The sequence below is a fragment of the Bubalus kerabau genome, chromosome 3, assembly GCF_029407905.1.
Source record: "Bubalus kerabau isolate K-KA32 ecotype Philippines breed swamp buffalo chromosome 3, PCC_UOA_SB_1v2, whole genome shotgun sequence".
NCBI lineage: Eukaryota > Metazoa > Chordata > Mammalia > Artiodactyla > Bovidae > Bubalus > Bubalus kerabau.
The window spans coordinates 124,638,167-124,663,265 of NC_073626.1; the positions used below are offsets into that span (position 1 = coordinate 124,638,167).

Genomic DNA, 25,099 nt, shown 5'->3' on the forward strand with positions numbered 1-25,099 from the left:
CATATTCTGCTGTTGTTGCATGGAGCATTTTATAAATGTTAGTTAGATCCTGTTGGTGTTCAAGTTGTTCTATATTTTTGCTGATTTCCTATCAATTGCTGAGAATGGGGTGTTAATATCCCCAATGATAACTAGGATTTGTCCATTTCTCTTTTCAGCTATATCAATTCTGTTTCATGTGAAAAGAAGTTCTACTATTTGGTTTCTTATAGACATCTTATAAAGAGTCATAGTTTTTCATGCACTTTGCCAATTTCTGCCCTCTACTTGGTACAGTTAGATTATTTATGAAAGTAATTACAGGTATGTTAGGTTTAAAGCTGCCATCCTAGTTTGTGTTTTCTCTTTGTTTCTTCTATTTCCCATTCATCTGTTTCTCTTTTCTTATCTTCCTATAGGTTACTTGAGCACTTTTTAGAGTTCCATTTTTACTTATTGTAGTTTGTTTGTGGTACATTCCTTTGAATAGTTTATTTAGCAGTTTCTCTGTGCATTACAATATACATACATAACTTAGCACAGTCTGTGGTATCAACATTTTACCACTTTGTGAGTCAAGTGTAATAATCTTATTTACATTTATGTCTTTTTATTGTCTTCACTTTTTAAAATGAATTGTCTGAGGTATTTCCTCTACATAAACTGAGAGCCACATTAGCTGGTATCATATATTTGTTTCAACCATCAATGGGATCTTTAAAAGCTGTGAGAAGAAGGATAATTTAATATATATCCTTGTATTTTACCCATTCTTCTTTCCCTTTTCTTGTTCTTCCCTTTGGAGGTGTCAAACCTTTTCCTACATCATTGCCATTCTATTTGAAGATTTCCTTTAGCCATTCTTCAAAGGTAAGTTCACGAGCAATAATTTTTATTAGTTTTCCTTCATCTGAGAACCTCTATTTTCAATCATTGTTAAAGGATGCACTAGAAATAGAATTCATGGTTGACAATTTCTTTCAGCACACAAAAAGTATTGTGCCACTTCTAGCTGATCTCTGTGGTTTCAGATGAAAAATCTACTGACATTCCAAATAGATATTACTTTATAAGTAATTTCTCCTTTCCCTCTGGCTGTTTTCAAGACTTTTTCTTTTGATTTTTAATTTTCTTTATCTCTAAATTTTTCAGATTTTTGCCTATGTATCTTGATATGGATTTCTTTGAATTTACCATGTTTGGGATTTGCTCAACTTCTTGGATCTGTAGGGTCTTTCATCAAATTTGAGAAATTTTCAGCTACCATTATTTCTTTGATTTTTTTTTTTTTTTTTTTTTTGGCTTCACACTCTTTCTGGAACTTCAGTGATGAGTATTATGTGTTTTGTGTGCGTGTGCCTTTTTTTATTGACTCACACATCCCTGAGGCTCTGTTTGTTTGTCGTTTTATTGTTGTTGATTTTCTGTTTTTCAGATTGGGCAATCTCTATTGTTCTATCATTTAGTTGAGTGATTCTTTTGTCATATTTATTACACTATTGAGCCAATGTGGTGATGTTTAAAAAAGATTTTTGGCATTTTGAAATTATATAATTTCCACCTGAGTCTTTTATATATCTTCTATTTTGTCAGATTTTTTTTTTAAAGTTTTGTTTGTAAGTACTCATTAAAGCATTTTTGTGGTGGCTGCTTTAAAATTTTATTCAATAATTCCAACATTTGTGTCATCTCAATGATCTTAGGTTTAAGTTTCTTGCATAAACTATTTAGGTTTATTAGATAGATTCTGGCCAATTTTGTGGGTATCATTCTTGACAGTTTCTCCTAACCACTAAGAGATGAAATGATCGACATCAGTCAGTTCAGTTACTCAGTCGTGTCTAACTCTTTGCAACCCCAATGGACTGAAGCACGCCACACTCCCAGAGCTTGCTCAAACTCATGTCCATTGAGTCGGTGATGCCATCCAACCTTCTCATCCTCTGTCATCCCCTTCTCCCCCATGTTTGGGATTTGCTCAACTTCTTGGATCTGTAGGGTCTTTCATCAAATTTGAGAAATTTTCAATCTTTCCCACCTCAGGGTCTTTTCCAGTGAGTCAGCTCTTCACATCAGGTAGCCAAAGTATTGGAGATTCAGCTTCAGCACCAGTCCTTCTGATGAATATTCAGGACTGATTTCCTTTAGGACTGACTGGTTTGATCTCTTTGCAGTCCAAGGGACTCTCAAAAGTCTTCTCCAACACCACAGTTCAAAAGCATCAATTCTTCGACACTCAGCTTTCTTTATAGTCCAACTCTCACATCCATACATGACTACTGGAAAAACCATAGCTTTGACTAGATGGACCTTTTTTGGCAGAATAATGTCTCTGCTTTTTAATATGCTGTCTAGGTTGGTCATAGCTTTGCTTCCAAGGAGCAACCATCTTTTAATTTCATGGCTGCAGTCACCATCTGCAGTGATTTTGGAGCCCCAAAAAATAAAACCTGTCACTGTTTCCATTGTTTCTCCATCTATTTGCCATGAAGTGATGGGACTGGATGCCATGATCTTCGTTTTTTTGAATGTTGAATGTTAAGGCAACTTTTTCATTCTCCTCTTTCACTTTCGTCAAGAGGCTCTTTAGTTTTTCTTCGCTTTCTGCCATAAGGATGGTGTCATCTGCATATCTGAGGTTATTGATATTCCTCCCATCAATCTTGACTCCAGCTTGTGCTTCATCCAGTCTGGCATTTTGCACGATGTACTCTGCATATAAGTTAAATAAACAGGGTGACAATATACAGCCTTGATGTGCTCCTTTCCCAATTTGGAACCAGTCCATTGTGCCATGTCTGGTTCTAACTTTTGTTTCTTGACCTGTATACAGATTTCTCAGGAGGCAAATAAAGTGTTCTTGTATTCCCACCTCTTTAAGAATTTTCCACTGTTTGTTGTGATCCACACAATTAAAGGCTTTAGCATGGTCAATGAAGCAGAAGTAGATGATTTTCTGGAACTCTCTTGTTTTTTCGATGATCCAACAGATGTTGCTAATTTGATTTCTGGTGCCTCTGCTTTCTAAATCCAGCTTGAACATCTGGAAGCTCTCAGTTCACATACTGTTAAAGCCTAGCTTGGAGAATTTAGAGCATTACTTTGCTAGAATGTGAGATGAGTGCAATTGTGTGGTAGTTTGAACACTCTTTGTCATTGCCTTTCTTTGGGATTGGAATGAAAACAGACCTTTTCCAGTCCTGTGATCAGCAAATTTGCTGGCATATTGAGTGCAGCACTTTAAAAGCATCATCTTTTAGGATTTGAAATAGCTCAACTGGAATTCCATCACCTCACTAGCTTTGTTCATAACAAGCTTCCTAAGGCCCAGTTGACTTGGCTCTATGTGAGTGATCATACCATCATGGTTATCTAGGTCGTTAAGATCTTTTTTGTATAGTTCTATGTATTCTTGCCACCTGTTCTTAATATCTTCTGCTTCTGTTAATGATCAACATAGGGGTAAAGAATTTATCATATCCTTTGCTTTGTACAGAGAAAGTTAGACAAAACTTACGGATTTAAAGTTCCCAGGTCTAAAATACTTTGCCTTTATGCCAGTTATAGCTCTGAATTAAAAAGCATTCTGCATTTTGGACCTGAACTATTCCCACCTCCCTGTCATGTCTGTTTTTCCTCTTCTTATCCTTTTTCAAATGCCTTACACCATGTTCCTACCATGTAGTTGAAAATATCTGTATCTTCCATGCTGGCCCTCACCCCTACCTCTAGCATCTATGATATGTGTGTCTCTGAAACATAGTTTATCTTTCTATTCCCATCACATGTTAAGTTTCATCATGTTTTGTGCTGTCAATGAGATTGTATTTGCCGTCCACCATCCTCTATTAAATGTGAGGCTTCCCATCACACTTATTCATTCTCACTATTATGACTATATGGTACCTGAGGTTTTAAGTTTCATTTCTGATGCTCTCCCAACACTTTTAAACTGGCAGTGTTCAACTCTGCACATATTTGGCACCCAGACTACTCATTCATTCATTCAACTAGCCAGTCGCCATTTTTCCAGCATATCATATTGATGCTGGAATGCAGCCTTAGGAACTTCCAGGCCATATAGAGGAGACTGAGATATAGAAACAGTTCAAGGTGCTCAGGGTCACAGCAGATAAAAACACAGTGATGTGGGGAAGCAGAGCAAGGTCCCACCCATCCCAGGGGAGCCTGAGGATCTATCTTGGAGCAGGGAAGTCTCTACTCTGCTCCCAAAGGATGAGTAAGAATTAGTTATGCACAAAGAAGGAAGGAATATTCCTTCCTTGGGTATTCAGAGGAGATATTCTGTCTGAAGTCAGAAGGGTGTAACCCCAGTGGTCTGGGCTCACCATTGGTCAGTATCAGGGGTGGAGGTGAGGTATAGAGGCATGGCCACAGGAGAGCTGGCTGCAGACCAGGCTACATGTACCCACAGGGGAGTTGTTTGTCCTGAGGGCAGTGAGCCCAAGGGCTGAAAACAAGGGAGCAACTGGGGCAGGATGTGTGTTGGAAAACTCACTCAGGCTGCTATGTGGGCCTGGACTCCAGGGGTGCATGCAGGTAGAGAGTACACCCTGTGGTAGACAGAGACTAGCCTTGCGTCTTTAAGGAATATGAAGCAACTAATAAAAAGAATAGTTAAATCTCTGTCTACTGAGAAAACTAGAAGGAAATCCAAGGAAAAATTCTTCATTGCAGAAGGAACATGTGCTTTAGTTGATTACATACTACTAAAGCACATGTGATAAGCACAACAAGATAAGCACATGTGCTATAGTAGTATGTATTTGTAACATGATATCATTAGTGTTAAACTAAAAGGAGAAACAGTCCATCTAGGAGGATATGGGTTTGTTCGGAAGGGGAAATGGGAGGAAGGCCGCATCCCAGAAAGCTAATGAAGCTTACCTCAGCAGGCTAGGACCTCAGGGGATTAATTATGAGAGTATTAATCCTTGAAATGCTCTCCATATTATTTGATAAATTATATTATGCATGTTTTACTTTCATAATTTAAAAATCTAAAGAAAAAGAACGCAAAGGCCTGGACAAAATTTGCAGATCTTGTCTTATAACCTAATGAGTTTTTCAACTGTTCCAAACCTCACTCACTGCTTATAAAATGGGAACAATCGTTTCCTCCAAAAATTTTGAAATTGAAATATGTTAATTCATCAGTTAATCTGATGTATATCTATTGAGCACCTCCTGTAGCAGGTGGCACACTGGGGCTTCCCAGTGAGCAAGGCTGATGTAATATCTGGCTTAAGGACCGTGCTCTTTCAGCAAAGAATATATGCAGAGGTGTTTTTCACCCAGCCACACAAATGAGTGTCTTCTTGCTTTGTGGAAGGAGGATCAAGGGGAGGATTTGGGTGTCATTGGTCTTTGTGTCTTTCCCCTCATGGAACCTCATGGAGAGCCCCTTGCTCACCCAGAGGGGATTTGGGCCCAGGCTAGGGACCTCTGCTCTCCACCCTCTCTAGCACCTGCTTTCTGCCTGTGTTCTACTTCAGATCCAAAGCCCAAGAGGAGAAATGGAATAAACTGCACCATGGTCCTAGTGATCACGTACCTGGTTCTGCTCACTGCGGGCGCTGGGCTCTTGGTGATACAAGGTAAAGCGTCTGAGTCCTGTCTGGTCCTTCCTTGGGTAACAATGTGGCCCCAAATGACAGAGGACTCAGGTTCAGGGGAGAGCCCTGGGGCCACTGCTGCCCATCTGCTGGGAGAGAGTTCTCAGGCCCTGGGAGGCCAGGGTGGTGAGGGGACGGGACGGGAAAGCAGAAAGGGGAATGTGTGTTACGTGTTACATGTGTGTGTGTATGTGTGTGTGTGAGGGGGGCAGGGAAGAGGGAGGCAAGGAGAAATAGACCACACATGTGTATGTCTGAAGCAGTGAAAGAGGCAGTGATTTCACACAGGTGTGCCTTATGCATCTCACATCAAGAATTCCCTCTCGGGGTGGGAAGGAGCTTTGTTTGTTTGTTTGTTTGTTTTAATTTATTTATTTTGATTGGAGGCTAGTTACTTTACAATATCGTAGTAGTTTTGCCATACACTGACGTGAATCAGCCATGGGTGTACATGTGTTCCCCATCCTGAACCCCCTCCCACCTCCCTCCCCCTCCCATCCTTCTGGGTCATGCCAGTGCACCAGCCCTGAGAATCCTGTCTCATGCACAAAACCTGGACTGGCAATCTGTTTCACATATGATAATATACATGTTTCAATGCTATTCTGTCAAATCATCCCACCCTTGCCTTCTCCCACAGAGTCCAAAAGACTGTTCTATACATCTGTGTCTCTTTTGCTGTCTCGCATACAGGGTTATCGTTACCATCTTTCTAAATTCCATATATATGCAATGGCAAGCCTCTCCAGTACTCTTGCCTAGAAAATCCCATGGTTGGAGGAGCCTGGTGGGCTGCAGTCCATGGGGTCGCTACGAGTCGGATGCGACTGAGCGACTTCACTTTCACTTTTCACTTTCACGCAATGGAGAAGGAAATGGCAACCCACTCCAGTGTTCTTGCCTGGAGAATCCCAGGGACGGCAGAGCCTGGTGGGCTGCTGTCTATGGGGTCGCACAGAGTCGGACACGACTGAAGCGACTTAGCAGCAGTAGCAGCAGCATACTGTATTGGTGTTTTTCTTTCTGGCTTACTTCACTCTGTATAATAGGCTCCAGTTTCATCCACCGCATTAGAACTGATTAAAATGTATTCTTTTTAATAGCTGAGTAATATTCCATTGTGTATATGTACCACAGTTTTCTTATCCATTCGTCTGCTGATGGACATCTAGGTTGCTTCCATGTCCTGGCTATTATAAACAGTGCTGTAATGAACATTGGGGTACACGTGTCTCTTTCAATTCTGGTTTAGGAAGGAGCTTTGTTGATTGGTGTTTCATTTCAAAATTATTTGACTTTCAAAGTGCTCCCAGTCCAAATGATTAGGTCAGGAAGCAATTCCATCATACAGACAGTGAAGTTGCTCAAGCGTGTCATGTGCCCAGTTGTCATAAACACCCATCACACACATATTAATGCCCCACATGATTAGGCCAGGTCTGCATATTAGTGGCCATGCACTCATGCCCAAGCATGCACAAAGTTCTTAACTGCATGCAGGTTGATCATGGATACAGTGGCTGCACAGACTGTGCCAGTGTGTTCTATGGACATGTAACATCTGTGAGTGTGAAGTGCCCATGTGCAAGATACAGATAAAGCTCTGTGCTCACTCTAGGTCCTCATAGTACACAAAGCATGTGTTTACGTAGTCAGAACTCACAGAATTATGCACATATAACACAGAATGTCAGGGTTATGTTCAAATGCCTTGGGCTTTAATGAAGTCCCTAAAAGAATGCTGAAGGGTTGGGGTGTGGGGTGTCCAGGTCTAAAACTGCAGGAGCGGCTCTGGATCCTGGAGATGCACTACAACAATGAAACGCAGGCCCAGCCCAAAGACGTCACCAAGCTGGAGGCCCTACAACAGCGGATGGACAACTTGATTCAGACCCCAGGTTGGTCCCTCCCCACTGAGTTGGGACTTTCCAGAGAGAATGGGAGTGGGGGATCTGCTTGTGTGTGGACAAGAGGGTCTCTAGACCTGAATTCCTTTCTTTGGCAGAGGGGCTTCCCAGACCCTGGCCTGGCATGAGACCCTGGAGGCCAAGAGAGGGGGTAAAGGCTGAATGAGGAGGGCGTGAAATTACAGGCACCCTGGGTGGCTGCAGACAGATCTGGAGAGAGTGGGGTCAGGAAGCTAGGAGCCAAGGACCCTGTCCAAATGATTATGACATCCAAGAGCCAAGGTCTTCAGTAATCATCCCAAGGTCAGGTCTGAGTCACAAAGCCCTCAGACCAGCCCAAAATGCTCAGGAGGGCAGGCAAAATGCAGAGCCTGGGGCGATTCCTAGGACCACTTCCAACTGGCAAACTGATACTAGTCTGTGGCTGGAGAGAGGAACGGTGGGCACCAAGCCAGTCTAGCCAAAGCAGGTACCATGGAGGGGAGAGGACATTGGACCTGCCCTTATAGAAGAGACCCCAGAATGCACCCTGGCTCCTCCCACATGTGGGGACGCAGAGAGAGGTGGCAGACTGCCACACACAAGTCCCCTGCACTCGACCCCTCAGGCCCCTTGTCTTGGGCTTCCAGCCTCCAAAACTGTAAGAAGTGAATTTCTTTGGCTAAGCCCCACCTCCCCAGTCCATAATGTGTTGTTATAGTGGCCAGAATGGACTAAGACAGGATAAGGAGCCCCGTCACATCCATCCAAGTCTTTGGGAGGCTGTCATCCCCAAAGCAGTCCTGGAAAGGGAAAGATCTGATATGGGTGACAGCAGCGATGGGTGCCATTTATCAGAGCCTGGGCATGCTTTCCATGTGGGTTTCCATGTGGCAGCCTCAGAACAGCCCTGCTTAACTGGTATATGAACCCTAGTTCACTGAAGAGAAAGCTGATGCTCCAAACGATGGAAGGTCAGGCCCAGGATCACTCAGCTAAAGGGGCAGTGCTGCTGTTCAAACCCGGGTCTGTCCGGCTCAACCTCCCTCTGGAGTCATCATCTATACAACTGAATTTTGCCTGCTGGGCCATGAGCTTCTTGTGGGAAGGCACTCCATCTTTTGTTCCTTCCACGCCATTTGGCTGATCCGTGGTGCCCGATGACACTTGTCGAGTGAATGATGGTGTGAGTGGCACTGTCGTCCTCACCTTGGTCATTGGGGCATGGTGTCTCTGCTCCTTTTCCTTAGGTCTTTCAGGTCCAAAGGGGCTCAGGGTGGACTTCGCCTTCCCCACCTGCCAGGACCGCTCACAGAGAAGTCATAGAAACCGCCTCTGTCTCCTGGCCCCATAATCCTTTTTCTCCTCCTTATCCAGGCTACATTCTGAATTCCTTTTCCTTTCCAGGACCCCCAGGACCCCGAGGCCCACCAGGAATCAAGGGAGAGGCAGGTGAGCAGGGGCTGGGCGTGTGTGCCAGCCAGGCAGCAGCCTGTCTCGGAGCAGTGCCACACACACCCCACCCTGAAAGTCTGAACTCCGAGTGGGGTCTGTGTGTGAGGGAGGTCACCTGGGGTGAGACCCTACATGTCCTGGGATGCTGGGAAGTACCTGCTTCACGGAGGAGACACCTAAGTGTGGATGGAAGGGTGAGGACACTGCAAGACTTGGTGCTCAGAGTACAAGCCTATGAGCATCCCTGGAGACAGTCAAGCTCATTGGTCCAGACTCCAGAGTCTGACACAACTGCCTTCACCAGAGACTGGTTGCACGACCTGGGGAGCACCCCTTTACCTCTCTGGGTCTCAGTTTCCATGCCTGTAAAATGGGGATAAGAATGCTTCAGACGATTACTGGGAAGTTAAAATTATAATTCAGAGCCTATGATTGGCTCTGTGTTTTAGGCTGTGGTCTTAATATGCTCAGGTGCCTTTCCAGTGGCCACGGCGAGGCTCGGATGTGGGGGCTCGGATGGCCCCGGGGAAGAGGGGCTTCGTCACTGTTACAGTCCACTCTGCCCTCCACTTAGACTCTCAAACCTCCAATCCCCAGAGGGGTGGAGGCTGCTGAGTTGTAAAGATGCCAGGAAAGCTGTTACTAAAGAAAGAGCAGAATGAGAGGATTTGCAAGAAAAGGGGAAATAGACTGAGAGCCTCTAAGTCTCCAGGACACTGAGACAGAAAGAAAAACACCACTAGTTGCAGAAGGGAAACTTGTTAGGAGGGAAAACTTTTTTTTTCCAGGAACTAATTTTTGGAAGGATTTTAATAGAAGGGGAAATCCCAGCAGGCCTAGTGTTCTAAGTCTCCAGCAGGGTTTTACTGGGGAAGGTTTTCAGAATGGAGGATGGGCAAACAGTAGGAGGAGAGTTCAGGGACCCACGCAGGCACACAATCACACATGCACGGTCACACTAGGGCACCTGCTCACACGTGCACATACACTCACATGCATACACACCCACACATGCACTCACATGCACTCACCACCCCTACCACAAACTCATACACACTCACTCACTCAGCCTTCACGGCCAGGGAGGGGCAAGGTCACCCAGAGGGTGGTGGGTCACCAAGCATCCCAGGGGCACAGCGGTGGTCCCTTCTGTCCAGGCGAGCAAAGGACAGGATGGGAAAGCTGAGAACAGAGTGAGAGGGGGAAGAATCTCCTGCCATGTATAATTGGTGGCAAGGGCAGACATGGCAGTGCTGGGAACTCAGAAAAGAAAAAGGTGGGAGATCCAAGTGGGGCCTGAGGTGGGCCTGGGTCAGGAGGGGAGACCGCTGATAGTGAGGACAAAGGGGCTGATAAGGCACCTAGAATCTTCCCTTGATGGCCAGGGCTTGGTCTAGAGCAGTGCTTCTCAAGCTAATGCCCATGAATAAGAACCATTTGAGATGCTTTAGAGGCTGTGGAGGATTCAGATCCTGGAGGTGTGGGGGACAGGCTTTGAGAAGCACAGCCCACTGCTCTGGCCACGACTGAGCAGCTCATACTCCTGGGCTCCTGGCCTCCCCAGAGACCACCCTTGGGGTGGCTTGCTGGGGTAACCATCACTTGGCTTGCTGAGATTTAACTTCATTTCAGCAAAGAATGGCAATTACATTAAAATAATACTAATTAAATTTTATGTGCTTTCCAGGACAGCTATAAGGGTTGGAAATCATTGTTTTCAAACTCCGCTACATTGTAGGTAGTGTGAGTGATCCTGTAATGCAGAAAGGGATTTCAGTTCCTAGGTCAGACAGATCTGGGTTGGAACATGGCTCACCAGCTGTGTAACCTCTCTGAACCTCAATTAACTCACCTATAAAAGGGGGATAGTAATAGCAACCTTCAGTGAGGATTGATTACAACATGAATATAAGACAAAAGATGTGTGATACTGTAGCTGGCATGTGGGAATTATCTACATCAGAAGAAACTGAGGGTACTTGCCTTCATGAAGTGAGCCCCTATAGGGGACATGTTGGCCATCCTTAAATACTAGAAAGGTCCTTGTGGAGGAGAAAATAGACTTGCTGTCAGTGGTACCCATCAGAAGAATGGAGGCCAAGGGGCAAAGGTTTCTGGAGAACCAGTTGTGCTGAGGTAAGGGAGGAACAAACAGTTAAGACTGGGGTCTGCCCTACAATGAAACAGGCAGATGCGGGGCTGCTGCAGAATTCTTGGTGGAACAGAAGGGAGATACTTGCACCGGGTAGGTGGTCGGACAGTTGACCTATGAGGATGATTCCAAAGGTGGCCCTCCACAATTCTCAGTGGCCCAGACTTTCTCAAGGTGGCCCCGGCAGCCCCAGAGAGGGGATGAATGAGAGCCAAGCCTTTGCCTGTAGAGTCTGAACCACACTGCTTCCCACCTCACACTCACCCACTGCCACACCCAGGCTCAGAGCTGGGAGCACTGCAGCTGGTGAGGGGAAATGCATCAGTTTCATGTCTTCAGAAATCAGGGCTCCTCTTCCCAAATTACCCACTGTTTGCCCAATCCACTGCCTGCAGACGGGGTTAGCAGACCAAGTGGGACCCACCCCTGCAGTACTGAGTACTGAGGTTTTCCTCTCTTTGTCCCAGAAGATGGGTAATGTCACTGTGATGAGGTTCCAGGGGATCGTGTCAATCTCCTTCACTCCACCTTTAGCTGTGATGATGGGGAGGTTCTGAAGTCAGATGTAGCTGTCATTCCTCAGTTGGTCCCAGATTCTGTTATTTTCACCAGTACTACTTTGCTTCCCAAGGTGGTCCTCTTTGTGGAGACATGGAAGTCATAGCAACACACACTCAGGCCCACACCAGTTTCAAGAAACCTCATACAGGAACTTCCCTGGCAGTTCAGTGGTGAGGACTGCATTCTCTTGCGGTCCAATCCCTGGTTGGGGAACTAAGATCTTTCAAACTGCGTGGGAGAGCAAAAAAAGAGAAAAGAAACCTCATAGAGTCACATAATTGCCTTAATGTGATGACCCTGACTGGCCCAGAGCAGCAGGGCACCAACAAATGCCTCAGGGAAATAATTCCTTGCATTGTCCTAGCTTTTTGGCCCTTCTGCTCAAGTGGATGCTCTGAAGGACCGAAAACTTGTTTGCTCTTTGCAGCTGAGGCAGTTGTAAGGGACTTCAATTGTAATCAAGGTCTCTATGGTTGTTTTGTCTTCCATCAAGGAATAATCATTCTCTAAGTATCCTAACCACCTCAAAGAATCTCATTCTCAAGACTTACACCTAACATCTCTCAAATCTTAGATCCAGAGAGTTCTGTACGGCAGTCGCTTCTTTGCCGCCACTCAAGACGACTTTGCCTGCTTTTCTAATTCATTAGAGAGGAGGCCAGGGCCTTTCTGTGTTCTCTCCAGCTCTGCTGCTGCTGCTGTGTTGCTTCAGTTGTGTCCAACTCTGTGTGATCCCATAGACGGCAGCCCACCAGGTTCCTTCATCCCTGGGATTCTCCAGACAAAAATACTGGAGTGGATTGCTATTTCCTTTTCCAACGCATGCATGCATGCTAAGTCGCTTCAGTCGTGTCCGACTCTATGCAACCCTAGGGACAGCAGCCCACCAGGCTCCTCTGTCCATAGGATTCTCTAGGCAAGAATACTGGAGTGGGTTGCCATTTCCTTCTCCCTCCAGCTCTGAAATCATGAAAATAATCGAATAGAGCCCTTTAACCAAATTCCATATTAACGAGGCAGTCCTGCCCCCTGAGGGAGTTGCTAGGAGTGGGACTCTGCTGATGGTGGGACCTCACCAGCCTTCCTCCGCCAGTGGGTACCAATGAGCAGGCCCTTTATGGGTGGCTGGCAGGTTCAGGAAGGGGTTGCTGAGCCCTGCCCAGTGAGGAGCCTCCCTCAATTGATACGCTCTGAGCAGCGGCAGGAAGGAGGAGGGAGTGACGGAGGACAGAGGAAAGGATGGATGGGGGCAAGCTCCGAATACTGATGCCAAGTGGAAAATGTGAAACCGTGGCCACCAGGCAAGCCTGTGTCTGAACCACTAGCGGGATAAGTGCTGTTGCTTTTCTCTCCATCAGCACCTCAAAGCTTCTGCTCTCAGCACATGAAATCTGCTTTCTGGAATATTCAGAATTCTGTTTGGGAAGTTTAAAAAAACAGTTCTCCAAATTCAGACACTGAAATAAGCTAGGCAATGCTGATAGAGAGCTCAGCTTCTGGGACCTTCAACTTCCCATCGGCCAGGCCAGGTCCTCTCATCCATTTTTTATGAGTTTATGCCTGGTCTCTGGGCAAAATGGTGTGCTCTTTGAGGGCAGTCATTGTATCTTCCACTTCTGGGCACCAAGGAGTTCAAGGAGTCTGAGTTTGGAATTTGAGTGGGACAGGAAGTATCAGAGTTGGATGTAGTGGCCTGGCTTGCCCTCCTCCCATGGTGGTGGTGGTTTAGTTGCTAAGTTGTGTCTGACGCTTTGCGACCCCATGGACTGTAAACTGCCAGGCTCCTCTGTCCATGGGATTCTCCAGGCAAGAATACTGGCATGGGTTGCCATTTCCTTCTCCAGGGATCTTTTTAACCCAGGAATCAAACCTGGGTCTCCTGCACTGCAGGCGGATTCTTCAACTACTGAGCCACCAGGGAAGCCCCACCCTCCCTCCATGTCTGACCACAGTTTCTTGGTTTTTCAGGAAGAAAGGGAGACATGGGCATGAAAGGAGACATGGGACCCCCCGGAGCTCCGGGGGATAAAGGTGACTCAGGAAAGCCAGGTTTCCCAGGTAAGAGTTTTCACTGTTGGGTCTGTTGTCCTGCGGGTATTCCCCTTTTGTCTCGCAGGCTGAAGCTAGAGGGTAAAAATACAATCCCTAAAAATCCTTCTGTATTTTAGGAGTGGCTGGAATTCCTGGAATCAAAGGTGATCAAGGTAAGAATTGTAGGGATGGGCATCATTCCGGGTACCACTCTCCCTGTCTCGTATTTGACTGTAATATTAACCCAGAGCCTCTGAGATTTTGTAAAACCTGGCCCATCCTTAAGAGGAACGGAGCAGTATTCAGAGGGCAGCCCTAATTGATATTCTTTTTGAGAGCTTCTCTTCACTCTGCTGCTCAGGCTTGTGAAGCCAGAAGCTCACACCCAGAGTTCTGAGTGAGTCCATAAGCTTCAAACCCTGCAGCAGTGAAAGGAAATAAATTAATAAATTGCGGAGACTGTAATTTTCCTCCCACTCATAGGGCCAGTTTAAGGCTTTTAAAGAGAGATCTTTTAAGCTGCCCAGGGAATATTTAAGGTGTTAAGAGATGCATGTGCCACTGCAGAGAACAGAGGTGTGTTGAAAGCATAGGCAGCCAGGCCCTCTACCAACCACCCCCAGCCTTCTATTCATGACTTTACTTTCAGGACCTCCTGGAATGAAGGGTCTTCCAGGCTTTCCAGGAGCTGTGGGATCCCCAGGTGCCAAGGGTGATACTGGCAGCATTGGCCCCATTGGGCCAATAGGTGAGGTCCTGGGTCCTGTGGTGGGTGTGGGGAATGATGTCTGAAGACCCACCCAGTCCAGCCCTTACACTCTCTGTGTTATCTATTGTCCAGGACCACCAGGGATGCCCGGGAGACCAGGAGTCGAAGGTGTGAAAGGAAGCAAGGGGGACACAGGTAACAGAGGCTGTGGGTAGGTGGGCAAGTGGAATTGCTGGGTGTCAGTGATGGACACGGAGGAGGACTACTTCCCAGCAGGGCCATCAGAAGGAAGCAGAGGGTGTCCTGAGCTCTGGCCCCTGAGCATCTGGATTAAGAAGGGCACCTTCCTCTGCCAGAGCCCTTTGAATCCAAGGCCCTATGGCTGTTTTTCTCTGCCCAGAGTCCATGAGAGACCTTGAATGCCACAATCAAATCTCCACTGTCAAACAGGAGGGGGGTGGGCACCTTGCTTGCACTGTCTCCTGGCCTGCCTTCCAGCTGTGCATGTAGAGCCCACCCTCTCCCACTGATCTGAGGTGGGGCCCCAAGGGTCAGGGCTCTGGATTTGGGCAGCAGTTGTCAAAAATCCTGGTGGGTCTGCAATGCGGGAGACCTGGATTCAATCCCTGGATTGGGAAGATTCCCTGGAGAAGGAAATGGCAACCCACTCCAGTACTCTTGCCTGGGAAATCCCATGGATGGAGAAGCCTGGTAGGTTACAGTCCATGGGGTCACAAAGAATCAGACACAACTGAGCAATTTCACTTTGTCAAAAAACCCTGCTTGCACATTCTCCCAGGGGGGCCCCAGCTGAAAGCAGTGACCCACAGTTATCCAACTCACAGAGATTAGTTTATGAACTATCACACCAACTTAGTCAAGGTCATAAGCTATTAGGCCAATTTAGTCGAGGTTATAAACCATCCTACCAATGTGGTCTGCTTTATGCTGCTGCTAAGTCACTTCAGTCGTGTCCGACTCTGTGCGACCCCATGGACTGCAGCCTACCAGGTTCCTCCGTCCATAGGATTTTCCAGGCAAGAGTACTGGAGTGGGGTGCCATTGCCTTCTCCAGGTCTGCTTTATAAACAACTGCTAACTTTTGCTAGTCACTAAGTAAGTCCAGGCACCCATGATGATCTAGAAAGTCTGGTTCACTGGATAGTCTAGAAAGTGTTGGGCCTCCAAGACACATAAGACCTGGTTCTTGCTCTCAGACATGCAGGCTTATGCAGGAGACAGACAGACAGACTGTCAGATGACATCAGGCACACTCTGCTGAGGGTTTTGTGTGGAGGAGTGCCATGGGCCATTTAGGAAGCCAGGTGCAGGCCAGGAGGTGTTGTGGCCAGTGAAGGTTGAGAAAGGGCTGGGCATCTTCCAAGGATGTCTGTGGACAGTCACTGCAGGTGCAGAAGGTCATACTTGAGTTAGACAACCTGGATGCCTTCATCCCAGAACTACGCTAGAAACCCACACCAGGGACAGGCCCTCTCATTTTTCATTCAAGCGGTCGATGGATTGATTGATTTTTTTTAAACAGATGTGATTTGATTCTATCAAATTCTTCAAGTTCACAGTGGCCCCTGGTGTGGGTAGCAAAATATAGCATCTTGCAAGAGTGATGGAAGAGCTGGAGTTGAGTCATAGAGGATGAATAGGGCTTGTCCAGGTGGAGAGAGGAAGGCAAGTCTAGAGAAAGGGAACAGAGCAGGTGAAGTCTTGGAAGGTGAGGGAGGGCTCTGTAGGTTGGCATCCCTTGAGTCCAGGTCTGGGATGTGGTGGAGGTTCAGGAAGCTCTGGCCAGAGAGCTGGGCAGGCCACTTTCTGAGCCTAGGACTCGGATCCTTTGACCTTTGGGTTTCCCCTGAAGGTTGGCAGGAGCCCTGGCACAGGTGACTCCTATACACATTGTCCTTCTAACCCATCCATTTTCTTTTTTTTTTTTTTTTTTTTAACCCATCCATTTTCAAAGCTGCTTTCCTTTTCACAGATGGTGGGTCAGGACAGGCAGGGGCTCTGCTACCCGTTCCCATGTGGATGCCACCTGAAGGCTGTCAGCAAAGTCTCCATGTGGGTGTAGTGGTCAGGCGACCCCAATTTATTGGCTGCTTCTTTCTGGTCTTATACTTCTCTCTTCCCTGACCCCAGATCTTAGGATTTCTGATTCTGAGGCCTAAAGATGTCTTACCCCTGAGTTTTCTGCTTGGCTTCATGGAGATGCTGGCTTTTCTCCCTCAGTTATAAATTTTGGGGAGAGCCCCTGTACCCCATCCCACCTTTGCCAGACTAGTGATTCTTGACTAAGCAAGAGTATGTGTGATAAAACAAGATTTTGCACACAGGCAGCACTGTATCCACTTCCCAGGTCCCCAGCCTGCATCTCCCACTGTCCAAAGGTGGGGAATCTTGCCTGCACTCTGCATCCTGGGAGGATTTGAGTCCTAAAACTCAAAGAGCATTTTCATGAGTTTCCGATACAGTGCATCTGGTTTGGGCATCTGTTTTTTGTTTGTTTGTTTGTTTGTTTTTAGAAATGTAAAGGAGAAGAGTTTTTAAATATTTTTATTTATTTATTTGGCTGTGCTTGGTCTTAGTTGTAGCATGCAAACTCGCAGTGTGGCATGTGGGATATAGTTCCCTGACCAGGGATTGAACTCAGGGCCCCTGCATTGGGAGCTCAGAGTCTTAGTCACTGGACCACCAGAAAAGTCCCAGAAAGTTTTAAACAAACCTTGTACATGTGACTCTGATGTTCACTGTAGTTTGACTACTCATTTAGGAGTAAGGGATGGCCCAAGGCTACTGAAAGTCTTTGGAATCCCATGGAGAGCCCATGTGAAACTCCAGGCGGGGGTAAGCTGGCACACTGGTGGAACAGGCAGCCACAGTGCCCAGTGGGAGGCCAGCCCTGGTTCCCAAATTTAACTTTACCAGTCCCTCTCTGTGTGACCTGGGTAAATCACCTAGCATCTCTGAGTGTAGACTTCCTCCTCTATGAAGAGGGAAATGGCACAACCTAGCAGGGCAGGTGAGAGATGTATGTGAAACCCCTGACAGTGTGCAGCATAGGACATTCAGGAGCAGATGCTTAGTCTCTAAGAGGTGAGGGGCTGGGGGAGGGTGTGAGAAATGAGGTGGGAGAGTCAGGCCTCGGGGACCATGGACCTAGTGAACCAGGGCTTACCTAGGGCTCCTGTTTGTAAAAGACATTTGTTGTTTGGTGCTTTGGAGGCTTCTTAGGTAGTGGGGAGGCAATCAGGAGGGATCACAGTGTGAGGTGGCTGCAACCTTGCATCTAGGGACAGGCTCTTAAGGTAAATTGTGCAGTATGGCATCCTTTAGGATGAGACATGGGGGATCAAGAGTCTAGATATGAACCATTTTCCTATTTAACAACCAAAGACAGGTTTCTGAATGTGGTTTCTCCTCCCTAATCTTGACACCTGCAATTCAGATGCAGGTAAGCACAGAGGATGATTTCCCAGATGGCACAGTGGTAAGCTTCCCAGGTGGCTCAGTACTAAAGAATCTGCCCTCCAATGTAGGAGAGGCAGGTTTGATCCCTGGTCAGGAAGATCCCCTGGAGGAGGAAATGGAAACCTATTCCAGTATTCTTGCCTGGGAAATCCCAGGGACAGAGGAGCCTGAAGGGCTACAATCCATGGGGTCACAAAGAGTCAGGTACAACTGAACAACCAAGCACACACCTAAGTAGAGAGGACACATCTGCCGCCCCTGATGGGCACTTACAGTCAACAGCAAACATTTTGAGGGGCTTCCTGGGTTGCAAGGCTGGAGCTCCTGTGGGGGCTTTAGCCCCAGGGTCCCAGGTGCTCCCCACTGGAGGAGTACATACAAGTACCAAAAGGGTCCCCAGGGTCCACACGGCGCCACTTGCCAGACACGAGGCTTAGGGCTTGACACAGGTGACTTCATTTCAGTCTCATAACCATCCCTGAGGCAACCAGAAGCTCAGAGGATAGAGGTTAGGCTGAGGGAGCGGGAACTGGACTAAATGTCACAGAGGCAGATGCAAACCCAGGCTATCTGGGCCCTGTGCTGCCCTGGGAGGAAGCACATCATCCATGGGCAAGGCCAGAGAAGGTTTTATAGTCGGCAACATCTAGCATCATAGCAGCTTTCACAGGCTTGATCCAGTTCTCCAGGAGACCAAAGGGGTGAGACTTTCCAAACAGAGGGTCCAGGAGAAGCACAGCTGGCCCAGGGTGAGCTGTGGCCTGCCTGCCAGCTGACCTCAAAGGTTCTAGAAGAAGCTCTCTGAGACTCGAACTGGTCCTCATCTCAAGAATGAGGGGCAAAACTAGTTGCTCTCTCAGATCTTTCCAGCCCTTCCAGCCTCCTTTAGTGCCCAGGCCTGCAGCAGCAGCTCCTAGCTCTTCAGCCCTCTGACCCTCCTCCTCAGACTAGCCATCTGAAAGGCAGCCAGGAGCCAGGACTCCTTGTTCATTATTCCAAGAAGGGATCCTGAAGAGGTCTGCCAGGCCCCACCTCTGCTCTCCACTGACCAGCACACAGTGGGTGCTCAGGAAAGCCAGGAATTTAAAGTGAGAGGCAGGAACGTCCCCCAGGTGATTGGCAGTGAGAGTAACTGAGTTCCTCTTGGTTCCTAGTGATCATCCAATGAGTGGGTTTTGGTTAAAGCCGACTGGCTTGTTGGAAGGGACCCCAGTCAAGATCATGGTGGAAGTACAATCCCATTGTTACCCTCAAGAAACTGTTACTTCATGATCAGTAATGAGCTTTACTTTCCCCAAGTTTGTGTGACTGTCTTAGAGAATCCTGTTTTCCTGAAATTGAGAGATCATGGAGTTGCTAAACCAATAGGTTATTATCCCACAATAAGTAATGACCCATCATGGTGCTGGGAATAGTGGGCCTTCTACATAAGTTAGTGAATAAAGTGATGAATGGAGGAAAGAAGGAAGGGAGGGAGGGAGGAACTTTCACATCAGAACTACAAATAGGATCGTCCCAAACAATTGCAGTGGTTATTTTTCCATTTTCTGGACACGAGACCCTTTAGCTGCCTAACTGTTTAGCTACAGTGGGGGCCACAATGAAATAAACCAATAGTCTTATGGAATATCTACTGAGGGTGAGAGACTCCCAGAGCTTCTAGTGGCCACTGAGTCCCCTCCACAGTCTTTTAGAAATAAAAATAACTTTATTTTCAAAATATCTCTCAATTCTTTTCCAACAGAAAATGTTTTTTCCAATCTTTTCCTTCTTTTGCAACAAGAAGGAATAGATATCAAGCCAGGTTATTACTGGACAAAGAAGGCCAGTTACTGAGTGTGGGGTCTGTTCACCTAATCCAGACCTTCATCCACCACGTTTCTATTTCACCCCAATACACATACCCATTTATCTGCAGTCTGTCTACTTTTATGCTCTGCTAAAGTGTCTTTAAACAATCGAGGAGAACCAATGTACCTTTCCATCTGCATTAATCAGACAGAAGGTAGAGGTTGTCTAAGATTAAAAGTGTTTAATATCTAAGTTTTATTATCTTCTTCCCTTTTCTGTATTTTGATCTTAGGACTTCAAGGACAGAAAGGAACAAAAGGAGAATCAGGATTTCCAGGTAAAGCGCTGGCTTCATTTTAATTTTCCACAATAATGACTGGAAGGACTCTCTGAGGCGGGTTTTGTTGACCCTGAAAGCAGGGCTGTAACCGCAGTAACTTTCCACCAGAGTGATGAGGCCTCCAGGGCTCTGTCTTTCAAGCCCCAGGCTCTTCCAGTGATAAACCAGGGGAAAGGGTTTAAAGGGGTGGAGTTGAGAGAGAAAACGGTAAAGAAGCCCTGGAAGCTGCCGCATGGTGGTGAATTCAGGCTGCGCAGCCGCCGTGGAGCTAAGCAACTTTCTCTCCAGTTCCCAAGGTGGTTGCCTGGCCTGTATCTCTTTGGTCCATCTCCCTGTTCACTCTGGCCCTCAAGGCACCCCCTCCTCCTGCTACTTCTCACAGGACTATCATTATAGTCCTCGTTGGTCCCCACCCTTACACGCGGCATTGCTAGTCTTCTTGCCGGCCCCACCCTAAGGAGCCACAACAAAACTCCTCAGTCACATTTCCTGAGCAGTCTTTATTATTCCTAAGGTGGATTTCCTTTTCTTATTCTAACTTACTAATGGGGAAATTGAGGCCTGTAAATGTTCTAGCAAGTTCTCCCAGAATGGTTTCCACATAATGGCCCAATGAGGACCAACAACTTTGGAATCCTGTCGGCTATTTTCACCCTCTTGTCCCCAACCAGAGTTTACCTGGAAAGTGGGGGGGTTGGGGCAGGGGCAACACTCTGCCCCTGCCCCAAGGCTGAACATCCAAATAGCCCACTGATAGGGGTTGGGGGGGTGGGGGGGACCTTCAGGACAATTCATTCATTAAACACCAAAGCTGTTAGTTTCCCTTGGAAAGTAGAGCAGAGTATCTGATGGCGGTGGTCTCTCTTCCCCAGGCCTTTCAGGCGTGAAGGGAGAGAAGGGAAGCCCAGGCCTGGAAGGCCTCAAGGGGGCACCTGGACCAACTGGCCAAAAGGGAGAGCCCGGATCGAGAGGTAAGGTCTCGGCTTCTGATATAAGAGTTCAAAAGAGAGGCCTGTTATAAGGAGTTGGGGGTGGTTTTCAGAACCAGAAGGCTAGGGGCTTAGTGGTACTGTGGAGAAGTCTTGTGCTGGGGTTGCCCTCGGCCCGGAGCTTACAGAGGTGAATAAGGCACAGCTGGGCACTCAGCACAGCAGGTGACAATGTGCTGGACCACGCCCAGCCAGGCCCCCGGACCATGCAGTCTCCGTGACTGACCTCAGGAGAGACCTCCCACTCCGTGCCTCTTGAATGCCCTTCTCTAATCTAGCTTAAGTCCTTCCTGCTGTAGCTCAGGCCCATTTCTTCTTGCTCAACCACGGAGATCCATGGCATATCCAGTCCCCATGATGCCAGGGGGCCGGCAAAGATGGAGGAGCGAGTCTGACCCCCACCATTCCTCCCCGCTGCTGGCAAAGGAGAGCAGGGGGTTCCTGACTTGGTTTCCTTCAAACTGTGCCATTTTTCTACTCATGACAGGAGCTACTGGACCACAAGGAGCCAAGGGAGAAAAAGGTCAAAAAGGTAATTGCTATTTCTGTTCTGTTTAACGTATGCTATAGAGGCTACTCTGTACTTGAAAGTTGTATGTGTTCTGGGGGAGAGGCCTTGGTTCTCAGAGAGATTCTTCATTTGGGGGGAAAGCTAAAAGGCTGTCCCTTGAATAAGCCTGCCCTTGTCCAGAGCCACAAGTAACAGTTTCTCTCTCCCCTTCTTTCCTCATTTCTTCCCCACCCCCGATTCCCTCTCTCTTCCTCCCTTCTTCCTCCTCCCTTTTTTTCCTCCACAACGCAAGCAAAACATGGCAGGCTGGATTTGCAAGGCCAGCTGCAGAGGCACCTCCTTGTATGGCCTCATGCCTACAAGCCTCAGTGCACAGAGGCCGCTGGTAGTTCTGGTGCCATAATGAGGGATCTTACTGCTATGATGACAGCCAAGCAGAAGACTTCTTCCCTAACTGTAGGACTTCCAAGCCTGGCATACTGCAGTCCATGGGTCGCAAAGGGTCATACACAACTTAGTGACTGAACAACAACAATAGGACTTCCAAAAATTAAAAGGCAGAACCTGCGTCTGCCCAAAGCCCTGTGCTGCTTCCCTCACCTCTCCCACATGTGTTTTGTCATCCAGGTGACTCCTCATTATCAGTCCGGATTATCGGCTCTAGGAACCGAGGCCGAGCTGAAGTCTTCTATAATGGAGCATGGGGGACAATCTGTGATGACAGCTGGGACAGTTCAGACGCCACTGTCTTCTGCCGCATGCTGGGTTACTCCTCTGGATCTCCTGTCTACAGTGTGGGAGCTGGTGAGTGAATCAGTCCTCAACCAGGAGTCTTTTTTTTTTTGAGGTGTTGATGTGAGCTTTCTCTCCTGGGTAGGGTATTGGCACCCATCAGTTGCAAGTGACTCATTGTGGTTGGCTTAAAAGAAAGGGATTGGTTCAAGCAACTGAAAAGTTTCACAGCTCAGGGCCCCAGCTTACATCCTTCTGGCTGGCAGCCCCAGGAGAAAGAAGGCTCTCTTCCTCCACAGGGACAGAAGTTACTGTCCATGCAGCCCTAACGCCAGAATGCCACGTGTCTGACAGTGTTTGTGAGGGGTGCTCTCTGAAAGACAGCTGAGGGGTGGAAGCCAGGAGAACAAAGATGCCAGGCAGGCAAGCACAGTGGTTATCTCAGCTCTCTGAAGCCTAAAGGCCTGGGCAGCCCAAGCTTGATCATCTTCAAGGAGAAGGGAAGAGACAGTGAATCAGAGCAGGGACTTCCTAAAATCAGTTTTGGAAAGATGTCCTGGAGTGCTGGAGACTCAACTATGTTTTGCAGCAAAAGGTCATTTTCTTTGTCCATAAAAGCAGACCTGTGCTTTCCTGGTGGCTCAGGGGTAAAGAATCTGCCTGCCAATGCAGGAGACGTGCCTGCCAATGCAGGAGACGTGCGTTTGATCCCTTGGTCAGGAAGGTCCCCTGGAGTAGGGCTTGCAACCCACTCCAGTATTCTTGCCTGGAAAATTCCATAGACAGAGGAGCCTGGTGGGCTACAGCCTATTTATTGGGTTGCAAAAGCAACTTGGCAACTAAACAACTAAACAACCACCAAGAGCTGACCTGGCAAGGACACTAGGCTGGTTTCTCCTGCTCCTGCCCCCAAATCTTCTCTGCCCTCTCCCCTCCCCCTCCACCCTACCAAAATGCATACCTATGTTTTAATATGAGTCTAGTAGGATTATAAAACTCCTTAAAAATACACATTTCCTCCCACAGATTAAGCCTATATAGATTGTCACACTGTAGTGTAAATTACTGGAATCGAATAAGCCAGTAATTTCTCTGAGCTCTTGATCTGAAATCGATTATATCAGAAGGCACGGGGTTTGAAGGAGGTATGAATGCTTTGGAACTGGGAATGATCTGGTTACAAAGGCATTTAAGGAAGAGACAAACCCTGAGAGATCCTTAGGAGATTTCAAATCATGCTTGGATTACATATTAAATACTTGGATGAGACTTTTATCAAAGGGTAGAAAGCAGAAGAGAGGCAGAGTCCTCAGAAGAGAGCAGATCAGTTGTCCACACCGTAGGCCTGGGCAGTTGCAGGAGAAATGATCAGTCTAGCTCCCTGTGGAAGACCCCGAAGACAGACGGACCATACAGCTTGAACCCTAATCCCACACTCCTCTCTCCCCTTGCTTTCTCTGTGTCCAGGCTCTGGAAACATCTGGCTGGATGATGTTGCATGTTCAGGGTCAGAACAGACCCTGTGGGACTGCAACAAGAGCAGCTGGGGCTCTCACAACTGCAACCACAATGAGGATGCGGGCGTGAACTGCAGCTGACCCCACAGCCCACTCACCACTCTGCCCCCAAGGTGTCCATAGCCAAGACACTCAGCCCACGAAGGGAGGCGGTGCTCTCTGAGGGGCTCCCAGGGGTGGCTAACAGCCTCTGAAGCGGGTTCAATAAAGCTAATAAAGCTCAAAGCGCTACTTGACACTGCCTGGCTGTGGCTGAAATTACTAGCTCATCCCTCCTGTCCCTTAGGGATGCGTTCACTCAATGCACACAGCCTTTCATTGAGTCCTCATGCTCCTCGCACTCCCACCCAGTGCACAGGGACAGTGGAATCTTAGCTCAGAACTGGGGCACATGGGGGCTGAAATTCCATGGTGAAAGTGGTGCTCACCCGTTGTCAGAATTAGTCATGACCAGCCCTTCAGTCAGTCAGATGTAGCCTCTTTGCACAGCAGTGGATGGTCCCCCAGCACTGGAGCTACTCGCCAGCAAATGAAGAGACCTCATGTAGTTGACACCAGGTTGCATGGAAAATAGGAATTGTACCTTTAAGCATGAAAATTTGTTCTCATTAGGATGTGGGCTCCATAAATACAGGAACTTTCATCCATTTTATTCACCCACGGGAGACGTGGGTTTGATCCCTGGTTGGGAAGATCTGGCTGGAGGAGGGCATGGTAACCCACTCCAGTATTCTTGCCTGAAGAATTCCATGGACAGAGGAGCCTGGTGGGCTATAGTCTATAGAGTCGCAAAGAGTTGGACAGGACTGATGCAACTTAGCACACATGCACGAACTTGTAAATGGTAGAGCCCAGGAAGAGCAGTGGAAGGACTGGGAGACAGAGCAGACATCCCAGGGCTTCCTCCCTCAAGAGCTCAACCAGCCACCCAGGACCCAGTCTGCACTTTCAGAGGCTGCAGCTATTCAGAAATCAGCACAAGGGTCAGAGCTGCAGGGCAATGGGAGAGCTCTCTGGACCTGGGCACAGAGAGGGGAATGGGGCCAGGATTTGAAAGCTGGTTGTTTTAATTTGGCAGAAACCTCTATAATGATGCGGGTTTTCTTGGCACTTCAGGATGGAAGAATGGAAGGTCAGGGAGGAAGGAGCCCCTGTCAGGGGTTCTAAGATGTAATACTTTACAAATGTAACTTGTCTGTCTTATCAGCATCCTTATCTCTCAAAGCTTATTGCCCATTCCTTCTATCCTAACAAGTCCCCCACCTACCCACCCACATGGGAAGTCAAGAGCAGGTCCAACCTGAAACAGAGAGGAGGGGTCATCTCTCCC

The 25,099-nt window shown here is 47.5% G+C and overlaps 1 protein-coding gene across 1 annotated transcript in view; it reads left to right on the forward strand.

Annotated features, from left to right (window-relative positions):
- Window positions 1-23,995, forward strand: part of MARCO (macrophage receptor with collagenous structure) — a 101,787-nt gene extending 77,792 nt beyond the window's left edge. Inside the window, exons 3-14 of the mRNA XM_055574444.1 lie at window positions 5,496-5,597; window positions 7,385-7,513; window positions 8,909-8,953; window positions 13,638-13,727; window positions 13,838-13,873; window positions 14,350-14,448; window positions 14,542-14,604; window positions 19,973-20,017; window positions 20,893-20,991; window positions 21,497-21,541; window positions 22,148-22,324; window positions 23,720-23,995. Coding sequence (XP_055430419.1) covers window positions 5,496-5,597; window positions 7,385-7,513; window positions 8,909-8,953; window positions 13,638-13,727; window positions 13,838-13,873; window positions 14,350-14,448; window positions 14,542-14,604; window positions 19,973-20,017; window positions 20,893-20,991; window positions 21,497-21,541; window positions 22,148-22,324; window positions 23,720-23,850 — 1,061 coding nt within the window. The 3' untranslated portion in view covers window positions 23,851-23,995. The remainder of the gene's footprint in view (window positions 1-5,495; window positions 5,598-7,384; window positions 7,514-8,908; window positions 8,954-13,637; window positions 13,728-13,837; window positions 13,874-14,349; window positions 14,449-14,541; window positions 14,605-19,972; window positions 20,018-20,892; window positions 20,992-21,496; window positions 21,542-22,147; window positions 22,325-23,719) is intronic.
- Window positions 23,996-25,099: the final 1,104 nt, after the last annotated feature.